Source organism: Vanessa cardui, chromosome 9, assembly GCF_905220365.1.
Source record: "Vanessa cardui chromosome 9, ilVanCard2.1, whole genome shotgun sequence".
NCBI classification, from domain to species: Eukaryota; Metazoa; Arthropoda; class Insecta; order Lepidoptera; family Nymphalidae; genus Vanessa; species Vanessa cardui.
The window spans coordinates 10,366,991-10,378,787 of record NC_061131.1 but is presented as its reverse complement, the minus strand read 5'-3'; the positions used below and the strand labels follow the sequence as shown (position 1 = coordinate 10,378,787).

Here is an 11,797-nt window from a genome sequence, read left to right as displayed (position 1 = left end):
GGCAAGAATGCTAGCAGCATTTCCCCGTTGAATCGCAATTCCGATCCCCTGGGCAAAAAACGAACCAGCCCTCCTGTCACCAGTGGAGGCAATGAGGCGAGGTGTTATACTTTTGATGAAGCTTTTTGCACCACTACTCCAAGGGCCAAGCGTTTCGACAGCAATTAAATTCTTCATTATATAAAAATGATTGCTAATGTAATGTAATCTGTACCAACAGATGGTCCACTACGTATCTGCAACGGCATTAACAGCGCAAGCTGCTCTCGGAGAGCATGGCGATAGCTTCGGTTTACTTTTAAGAAAGGCTGGAGGCATGGGCGACATACGAGATTGTCCCGTAAGTATTAAGGTTTTCAACTATATATAATGCAAATGTACATTTTTATTTGTATATAATTAATTAAACGCCCCCTGGGTAGATAACACGTAATCATCATATATTCCATCGCCAAACACCAATACTTAGTATTGTTGTATTTCGGTTTGTAGAGTTATAGAGCCAGTACCCCTCGGGCAGTAGTGACCAAATACCGGCATATTTTTGATTTGCTTATTCGTCCAATGAAAACTAAGTAACTAAGTTATGATGATTAACATGTCATGTTTTTTCTTAATTCCAGAATGCTTGCGGAGCTAAGATTCAAATTTGCCGAACCTTAATGAATCGTCCCGAAGTTGTTTCAATCGGAATGGTTTGGGACTCCGACAGACCATCGGCTGAACACGTTGCAGCCGTGTATGCAGCTTTGGGTACTGAATTACGGCCGACAGACGCATTTCACGCTTGCGTTGACCGTGCCTGGGCCGCCCGCGCTACGCACCGTCTCGTCGGACTGGTCACTTATTACGGAAAACACTATTCTACCTTCTTTTTCCATAGTAAATTACAACTATGGATTTATTTCGACGATGCTGATGTGAAAGAAATAGGTCCTGAATGGTCTCAAGTAGTTGAAAAGTGTAGAAGAGGTAGATTTCAACCTCTTTTGCTTCTATACGCTGCAGTTGACGGAACACCTTGTGATACACGACATGCACCGAAAGACGTAGTGCCATTTCCTGCACCTGAACCACGAAGAGCGGTCACTCCCGCCCCAGAACGACCAGTAGCGGGCTATGCCAGAAGGGCCGTTACTCCTGGTCCGGACAATGATAGTGATTATGTAAGTAGAAAAAGTGTCGAAAACATGTTAGAAGTTCAAGCTAGCCGACGGGCTCAATTAGCAAGGAGCTTAAGCACAAACTCCACGTCAGATAGTCAAGAGCCGCGACCCCGAGCGCGGAGAGATTCTGGAAATTGGAGTGGCGACAGAAACAGTGCGTCTTCAGCTTCTTCATCCACAGTCGAAAGTCCATATATGTACGCAAGAGGTAGAGGACCAGGGAGCATTCCAAGTAGTCCGACTCGAAAAGGAGAGTTATCGAGTGGAGGGTCGTGTGATGCTGGCTATGACTCCTACTCATTATCGTCTACCGATAGTTTACCCCTTCAGCAAGGTTTACGCCATAATCTGCAACTAGCTCAAATTCCTGAACTGACCACTAGAGGTGATTGCGAAGCACTTTGCTTAGAAGCTGATAGATTATTAGAAAAATCTCGTCACGCTGAAGATGACGCAGATTATGAAACAGCACTTGTGTTGTGTGATGCAGCAGCTGCTAAAGCCCGTGCTGCAATGGATGCACCTTATAATAATCAACACACTATGACTTTCGCTCGAATGAAACACAATACTTGTGTAATGCGTGCTCGTAGCTTGCAACGTCGTATAGCTGGAATGAATAGAGTGACTGAAATCCCACAATCCGCTCCAATAAGAAATACCAAAGGTGGCCTTGAGAGTTCAGCTACTACTATAGAAATTTATGCTACTTTGCCCAAAAAGAAAGGATCCTCAAAAAAATCACCTAAACACGTAGAAGATGATATTGATAATCCACCCAGAGAGCGTCCGCCAAGACATAAATCTCGAGAAGACGAAAAAAGTAGAGACAAACGTTCAAGAAGTGAAGACCGAGGTCGTGTGCGAAAAGAGATATCGGTGGCTCCAGAGAAAAAAGAGGAGCCCGTGGAAGATAAAAAAGCAAATAAAAAACAGCATAAAATTCGAAGAAAGTTGTTAATGGGAGGTTTAATAAGAAGAAAGAATCGTTCTATGCCAGATTTGACTGAAGGGGCTGATGCCAACACAGAATCGAAAAACAAGGAAACACGTGTTTCTTCTGTAGATGACGCCGAAGTAGGAAGAAAAAAGAAAGACGAGAAGACAAATTTAAGTGGCTATTTATCTGAGGGTCATTTAGAATATTCAGCAGCTAGTGGAACAAATCCTAATTTAGAGCGAAGTAAATTAATGCGGAAAAGTTTTCATGGAAGCGCTGGAAAAATGCTTACTGCGGCTAAAGTACCTCCACCACCGCCGCTGCGAACGACTTCTCAGCTTAGCGGGCCTAAGTTCGAACCAGAAGTATCAGAGCACGGTATTCAAACAAGGCCACAACAGCCTTTACCGCCTGCTTCTCATGGCGAGTACGTCTATACACAAGACAACGAAGAGGATGGCGGATTTTCTGAACAATATGGTGATGAGCCTCAATCGTTACCGTTTTTGCCTTCCTATGATGGAAACCCCATGAATCAATACAATAACAATAGATTAGATGACTCACCTAACACTTCTCAAAATTTTCATACAGTCGTTACTAAGGCTATGATTCACCAAGAACAAAGTCCAATTAAAAGAGATGCACTACCAAATATTCTACCTACGCATAACAATATTCAGAATCTATCCAATGTATTCGATAATGGTATTGATGTAGTCGACTGTGCGATGCCAATGAGAAGATCACCACAAATGTTTGAATTGCCACCTTATCCAAGCCCAATGAATTCAGTTAACCATTCAAGACAACCTAGTGAAGAATTTCCCCCGCCTCCTTCGCCATCTGACTTAAGGCCACTTGAGGATAAATTAATGAAAATGGCAATACACAAAATGGTTTCTGATAACTATTCTGGGCCAGATGATAATGAAATGAATACATCTAAAAGTTCTTTATTAGCACAATTACAAGAGAAAAGAAATGAGATACTCAGAAACGAAGATGGCTCGACAAAATCAAACCAGTTAGAAACTATTGGGACTTCTGGGGATAATTGGCTTCGAGAACTACAAGCTAAACAAGCGGCACTTAAACTTAAAAGATCTGGTTCGCTAGATTGCCAACTTACAAACACAAACGAAAACATTTCTCAGGTGTCTGAGAATAGTAATAGTATTAGAGATATTGCGTCTAGATTTGAAAAGAATGCACAAAATAATAGCAATGAAAGCTCAAATGTTTCGTACAAAGGTATAGGTGGTAGCCGTGACGTAATAAACTGTTCAAATCAGTCTAACAGTAGAGTATATAATCGACGCACGTCGGCTTCTTCGTTAGATGCTAAACAAATTGAAGATCAATATGATGACTCAAAAATGGTTAATACTACTATTTATGGCGATCGCACTAAACCGAAGAAAAAGTCTGTTTCGTTTTGCGATCAAGTCATATTAGTTGCAACAGCAGAGGATCAAGAAGATGATAGTTACATACCCAACCCAATTTTAGAACGAGTTTTAAAATCTGCGATGAACAGAACAGAACTTATAACTGTACCACTGCAAACCGATAAGCCATCTCTTCAAAGAACTGAGTCCTTTGACAGCCAATCGTCAAGATCTACAATATCCATTTCGGCGTCATCACAAACATCATACGCTCCTAATGATGGTGTACATGCAGATTACTACAGAGTACAGAATCCTTATCCATTTTATCAAATTGCTCAGACACGGCCACAACATCAGTATAATCCACAGAAAAGCACTTGTTTACATGGAAGCAATTCACCGGTGCTCACAAATTCTAACTTAAGTCCGCAAAATAACAGTCAGATATATCAAGCTTTACCGGCAAATTCTGCACAGAGTGATAATAATCAAATACCGTATACCCAACCTCCAGCCGTATACAACTATCAAAACAACGCAACCACACAAAACCTTAACCAAACACCTGCTAACAGGCTGACTCCAACGCCGCATAATGGCACTTATATGACAAAACAAGTTCCAAACCTTCAAAGATCAGTACCGAATACTTATCCTCATCCTCCAAGTCAACTGCATCAAATCAATCAAGGTCAAAATAATACACACAACAATAATTATTATCATAGATTGCCACTGCTTCCCGCAGCTCTTCCAGTATCTGCTTATTCTACGAATCGTCAAAACAACAAAAACGCACAAAATAACAATAGTAATTCACCTTACCAAAGTGTTCCCACCAATTCACCAGCTTATCAGAGCTACCACAACCCACCGACAAGTTACGCTAACTCTGATTATTCTAGTCGATACTCCCAAGTGAATAATGCAAATCACTATAACAACAATCATCCTTCCTACCAAAGGGTTCCACCTCCCCATGGTGACGTATCCGTCGATAACTACAATGGAAATTACCAGAAAATGCCTAATAACTGTTATGTTGACAATAACGCAAACAATCAAAACCGCCTAACAGATGGCAGACACTACGCAAATTCCCAACAACGCAATCCTTCGTATAACCCAACTACCACTTCGGACAGTATTGCTAATAATGAGCAATATCAATATTCTCAAACCGGTTTTAATCCTTACCAACATCTGCCGAAGCAAATTCAAAAGAAATCTGTATCATTCGAGCCCGGTACAAAGGGTGGAACAGAGTCTCCCGTACCAGCAGCTCCGATGAACGGAAATTACCCAAATGAAAACCAAACTTCCGTTACGACGACAACACAAAAAATGCCATGTAATTTATGTCGAAAGAAAACAGTTAATCATCCTGCTAGCTATTGCCCTGATTGCGACTTTTACATGTCAAGGTTCAAACCCTCCTTATAGCAAAATTATATGTCCTCATTATCTACATAAAATTTCCTACAGGTTATGTTCAAACGATTAAAAATAAAATTACTGTAGGTATTATAAATAGTGTAAATTATATAATTATAATATTTTAAGGTAAGACTGATCTCATTTGAGAATAAAGTGGCTTATATAATTACTCACGATTAAATTTAGTTTTTGCCTACCTATGTAAAACGATACTTAATTATAAAGATTATAGTTAACTAAGGATTTTTTATATTTGACATGTTAAATACTTTTCTACGCTAAAGTCTAAATAAATAATTTTTGAATAAATAATCTGCATTCTTCTTTCATTGCCTTATTGTATTTTTAATATTAGACAACGTATAATAAATACCTTTTTATTCACAAAATAATGTGTTGTTTGGATATATATTACTTGTAATTGCGTAAATGAATATGCAAACAAAAAGGTCTTGTAAAATGTTTTACATTAAGTTGTGCCGTTTTTAAATCTACAAATTGTTAGATCCCAGATCGAGAAATAAAAATAATAAACATTATAATGTGTAGCAGAACTTATATATTATGTAAAATATAAAACAAAAGTAAGGTATTAAAAAACACGCTTAGAGAAAATGAGAGCTTTCAGTAGCTTGTATTTATTGATTTATTTTGACAATAAAAAAATACAGTAATTGTTAGAATTAATCGTCACTATATTCATACTTACGATTACATAAAATGATATAAACTAAATGACTATGATTAGCGTTGAAAAGATACGTTACCAATTTCCCGACTTCTTCAATTTTTGTGTTTTTTTTTAAGCCTGGCAACTCAATGCTGGCTACAATCAGACAGGCTTACAACGTATAGGCCGCTGTTATAATGAATTCCCAGTGACTGGAATATATTTCTTTACTTATACTCCTTACCATTACTGACAAATCCACAAAAATGCTTAAATACTGGTAAGAGTAAGCACTAAAGTTCGCTACAATGATCTTTGTTATTAATCAATTTTTATCATGATTATTTCATCAAACAATCAAATACAGTATTAGTTTGTTCATACTTCATAGAGAACAATTTTCTGGCGACAAAATGTAGAAACTGGCTTTTATATAAATATAATTTATAACAAATTTACATTTATTGCTTTGTCTATAAATGATACATATTTATTGTCACTATATTATATATAAATCTACTGAATCAAATTTATTTAATTTGTTATTAATGCACATTTTTCAAAAATAATAAAGGGTAAAATTTTAATCTTATAGGTCCATTTATTTTTTATGAGGGTATTACTCTTTACTTACTCTGTGACAATTTCCTACGATGTATACAATCCTTACGACGAGTCAAGTTGGCACTTCTTTGGCAGTTCAGCATTCAGTACACAGAGTAAAATTCAGTTCTTTAATGGCGACCACCAATGACGGGTCGTTTTATAAAAACTGACATTTATTGTTATTATTTAGGATATTATTAGATACTGTGTTTACGTAAACATGACGGGAATTCTACCGAGCTACCAACGTTTTGTCAATGGAGTTCCCGTGCCGTCCATTTCTCGTCGTTCATTTCGTCTTCGCGAAAAGTATTTGATTATTTCTGTGCTTTTGACATTTGCAATCGTGTGGCTAGGCGCATTATTTTATTTGCCTGAGTTTAAAAGTTCCACAAGTGTGAACGACAGTGTATATAATGTTTATAAACGCATTCAAAAGGCAGGGCCAGAACTTCTTATGCCCCCACCACTTGCTCAGAACGAAGTTGGTGATTTTCCCGTTGTTGGCATCGTTCGTCATGGTGAGGAGGGTGATGATCCCCACGTAGTTGAAGATAGGAATCGCTTACTCGCGAAGATAGACGAGGAAATGGGTATGAAAGTGCTTGAACGGCCACAATTCGATGTGGCGCCGTCGATTTCATCTTCCAAGGGACCAAGCAAGCCCCCAGTCAATGCCATTGAAGAACCAGTATTAGGAAATAACGCTGCTAATAAAGACATACCAGTGTCAGACTTAAAGGTTGACGGGTCGTTGAAGCAATATGTTGTACCAGCTATTGACCCCAGTACTGATCCTGATATTATACAAAAAAGAGACACTGTAAAAGAGGTAAGTGCTTTCTTTTTACATTTAATAAGCCACTAAAACCAATTATCATTCAAAACTAGATTACAATTAGAAAATACCTAAATAAATAATAAATTAACAATTTATTTATTTTATATCTTGGGTGATCTTTAGGTAGTTAACATGTATAAAAATGCCATTTTCCCTGGTTCCATTGCAATTTTTATTATAAATATTGATAAGAAAACATCTAGACACTCAGAACACAATGAAATTGTCTCTAATAATAATATAAATTACCCTTTTATATATTCAAATGGTGAAAAATATCTGTAGTGTTGTAAATTTTTTATGAATGTAAAATGATTATTCATCCTCATCCATCCATCCATTAATCGTCCTCAACCAGCAGTAGTAAATAAGATGAATATTTTTTTGCACAAAATTAATGAATATCCCAAAAAGTACTCAACGACAATATCTATGTGAATCAGTTCTGAATTTTGAATTAAAATGAATATATTTTCAATAATTTAAGCATCTGCTTGGATATCCATCGGCAACACTTTTTAGATCTTAAAAGTGGTGTAAGATTAAAACACAATATTTATACAGGACAATTATATTATTTATTAGGTTTGCTAATGATTTTTACTTAGATAACTAGTGTACATACATACATGCATAGTTTTGATGGAATCAATGTCAAGTGATTATAACAAGCATAGTACTTTTAATCAATACAATTTATTTTTAAAACCTTTAAATCATACAATATATAAATATTTAGTGTTTATCATGCAATTTATCTGATCAATCAACAGATAAATATCTAAATGAAAAATGAATTGTATTTCAGTTGATTGTTGTTACTATAGAATTTGAATTCACTTAAATGTTGTATTAGAAACCAGCCGAAGCCCGGTTTATATATCTTATATAGAAAAGTTCATGGTCACCTAAAAGGTTAGATGTTAAGATAAGTAAATACTATATCTATGATATGAATTGCATCAAGCAAACACAAATCAGTTATTAATATAATCGCACATTTTAAAACAAAAAACAAATACATATCTTTTAAATGAAGCGTGAGTACACACAAGTTTTATATGTAAAATAATGGACTTATTCAGGCACATATCAGACTTCAGTTTATATGACAAAGGATGAAAATATATTACTATATAATCTAGACTAAAACAAATTTATTAAAGAGTTTAAGATAGAAGTAATGATTTTCTATGCACGACAGTCTCAATAGCGATCCATACCGTGAAATAAAATATATGCGCAAATGAAAATTAACGATCCTATTCCTTAATTTCACAAATCGATGAGTCCCAATCAAAATCGAAGAGAACAGAGGGTCCGACGGCTTAAAGTGCTTTCTGAGGCACGTCAATGTGACACCTTCCATCGTTATCTCCGAGTTTTTACTGATAATTAATTGACAGACAAAAATACAGCGTTTTGTTTAGTCGCCCGATTCGAGTCTTTAAACCCCGGACCTTAATTTAACTATGCAAGAACGTCAATTATAATTTATATACCTAACGATTTTTTATAATCAGGACAAGTAATACTAGAAAATGATTAAGAGCTTCTGCTTAAAAAGAAGGGTTGAAAAGTTGACAGTGTTACAAGAAAGCAATCGTAAATACTTTTAATAGCTCTCAATAATTAGTGAGTTACGTTACGATTACCTATAAGCTAACCTCTTTGACTTTCTTGAATTCATTGATATTACAGTTGCAGGTCCTGTTGCTGATAAATAATTAACCTCAATTATAAATAGAATATTTATTAATAATAAATATTTTACATGATAAGAAAACCATTTGCGAACGGCATGCCTAATACCGCTATGTGTATTTTTACGAATAAATATATAATTCACTTGTTGTTTCATCATAAATTTCTCCACACCCTTAAACTTTAAAGATAAAGCACTATTGATTTTTAATTTATTATTTTAATTTAAGTTTAAAGTGCCTGTCCTTATTGGACCTCGAGTATGTGGCCCTCTGTCTCAAGGGCTGGATCCGCCTTTGTGATATTATTTGTAAATGTTAAGTGATGATTTGTCATTGTCGTTGCAGTAGTTCAAAAATAAATATGAAACTGTTATTAAAATAAACTTATGTAAATAAATTATTAACCATTTGTCTTCGCCGCTCTAAATAAATATCCAATCAGTCTGTTATTATTCCGGCGCAATGCGCGCAAAATCCTTTTGTACATATTTGATCAGACGGAGAGATCGACGAGTCTTTAATAATCTACATTTCGTAAAGACGATGCTAAGTGGGAGTTAAACTCTATTATACCTGTAATAATAGGTAATCGTTATAATAGTAGGTGAGTTCGTTTGTTTTAATATTTTGGGATAGGAAAAACTACAAGGAAACGCTAATGAAATTGTGCCACTCATTCTTGAGTATCTCGGAGCACCACATTGTATCAGCGCCATAAGTTACAGCCTAATGCTTAACTGTTGCCCCCCTTATTTATGAATATTCTTTGAGTTCGATATAGTTGGAGTTAGGTGTTCTTATTATAAAATCTTTAAGGGAAATGTTAGTATGAATAAACGATTAAAATTTATTCACTCATTTCTTTCTTACTTTCATTATATATTTGACCTACGAAAGAAGAAGGCACACCATTGTTTAACCAATCTTCCGCAAAACAACGTTTCGGACAAGGCTTTTGGTGTTCGGGTAATTTGTAAAGGGTTTCCATGAAGCGCAATTTTTTTTTCATAAATAACAGGTAGTGTAAATTACTCATTCTAAAAAATATATATAAATGTTAAGGAAGGAACAGACTTACGATAATTGTTTTCATCGATATAGGACATTCATAAAACAAAAAAATGAATAACGCAATAACTCAATAGCTTGCTATAGAGATAACATTTGTTAGTTAATTTATCTCATTATGTTAATGTAGATTGTAAATTGAAAAACACCGTATGTGTGTCATATTTCTGTTACCGTTTTGTTAGTGACAAACATTCACTGGTACGGTACATTATAAAGCAAGCTTCACATTATCTGTAATTTTCGGCAAGACATTCAGACAGAATTTCGAACCGCACGTCAAGTTTACCATACGTTTGGGGATTAAAGAAATGTATTTAGAAACATGTTTAAATAAATCTTTCTAAATTATTAAATCATTTGCATAATCCTACTCCATGCTTACAATTAATGCATTCTACTTAGGCAATCGAAATAAACAGTTAGCCTTTAACTTTTTACTTTTTGATCATTTAATTAAAATGTGACACACATGTGTATTTATTATTGAGCGTTTTGGGTCAAGTGACACATTAAAAGAAAGCTTAGTATTTAGTTTATTTAGATTGAAAAATTAGGATTTATTAGCACATTAGATATAATTTAATACCCATTTCAAACCGTAAGTTTAATAGGACCCATTAAATTATTTATATCAGTCGTAAATAAAATATGATAACCATCAGCAGTCCCGACGCTAGCCACATGTACGTTGGCTTACAAAGTGTCTCTTACATTCGACTATCCAGAACGATTTTGTAGGACAAACGGAGGTCGAGGAAATTTAACTGACGCCAGTTGGTATCATTAAGAAAGTAATCTATTTCTTTCAAAAATGTCCGCAATTAAACTGAAAGTCCATGATGTTACAGATATCAATGGGCGGTTGACTTCACTTTCCGTACGGTGAGCCTTATGCTCGTTTGCACCTTTAATACAACTAATGTAATAAATTTATATAAGAGTGAAATGTTAAAAAGAAAGATCATACCGATCGTATTATTGGCGCCGGGATGTGTCTGCATGCGCTCACAGCGGGCCTCACAATCGGTATAGAGCTCACTTAAGATAACGGTCTCGTGGAGTCGTTTTCGCTCCACGGTTGACATGACACACATTAGAGAAAACCTTCCGATTTCGCCTCGATAAACGCCCGCGATACTTTCGGATGCAGAATTAAGATTCCAGAAAGCGTTTTGAAAGATGAACAATCTTTTATTATGTCCTCCCTAAGGAACAGGTTACTCGGGTATTTTCAGCCGGTGTGTTATAAAATTTTATTTTTATTTTTTGTATTCTCAATTATGTCGATCTGAATTAACTTCCATCAAACTTTTTGCCAACGTCAGTTATTACATCGCTTTTAAACAACGTCATGCATGTTATTTTTGTTTTGCTAAATCATGAGATTGCGTAAACCGATCTAAACAATTGAATTGTTTGGTTTTTCTTTTATTACGGTTCAGATCTTTGTTCGGGACAATAGCGTTGATTTTGTTATTTAATTTATTATATGTATAATACGTCATAGAAATAACGTATAAAAGGTACACACACGTGACACATCATTTATGGTTTTGTGACGTAATCCTATTCTAGTTTGGATTTCGACCCGGGAATCCGGCTGGTCAAACATGACCCAGTGACTGTTTTCTATATTCAGACGGTGTATCATTTCCTTGTAATTGTCTATAATTGTGTGGTTGTCGTGGTTCAAATCCTAGCAGTCATCGATGCCTGCAATGGGACAGATGTCAGGCGACTGTAGAAATTCCGAGGCAGTAATCCTATTACTTGTATTTTTTCCTATCTTATTATATTATTTATTTAATAATGCCAACTTGCAGTTTCAGCTAGAGTAAACAGTTGTACGTCTGTTGTAAGTCGTTTGAAAATTGTTTGAGTTGAATATTCCTAGTAAATGTTTAGTTGTTTTTATCTATTCACATAAATTAAAACCTTCTAATGTGATTAGTATGTAATTCTCATA

At 35.5% G+C, this 11,797-nt stretch overlaps 2 protein-coding genes across 11 annotated transcripts in view; both read left to right on the top strand.

The window, feature by feature from the left end:
- The window catches only part of LOC124532220, a 57,986-nt gene extending 52,748 nt beyond the window's left edge, over positions 1–5,238 (top strand). For all 10 annotated transcript variants that reach the window (XM_047106981.1, XM_047106991.1, XM_047106982.1 and 7 more), the window contains 2 exons: positions 221–340; positions 624–5,238. In XM_047106981.1, the coding sequence (XP_046962937.1) occupies positions 221–340; positions 624–4,943 (4,440 nt within the window). In that variant the 3' untranslated portion in view covers positions 4,944–5,238. The remainder of the gene's footprint in view (positions 1–220; positions 341–623) is intronic.
- Positions 5,239–6,301: 1,063 nt separating this feature from the next.
- The window catches only part of LOC124532238 (mannosyl-oligosaccharide alpha-1,2-mannosidase IA), a 65,638-nt gene continuing 60,142 nt past the window's right edge, over positions 6,302–11,797 (top strand). The window contains exon 1 of the mRNA XM_047107016.1: positions 6,302–7,045. Within this exon, the coding sequence (XP_046962972.1) occupies positions 6,434–7,045 (612 nt within the window). The 5' untranslated portion in view covers positions 6,302–6,433. The remainder of the gene's footprint in view (positions 7,046–11,797) is intronic.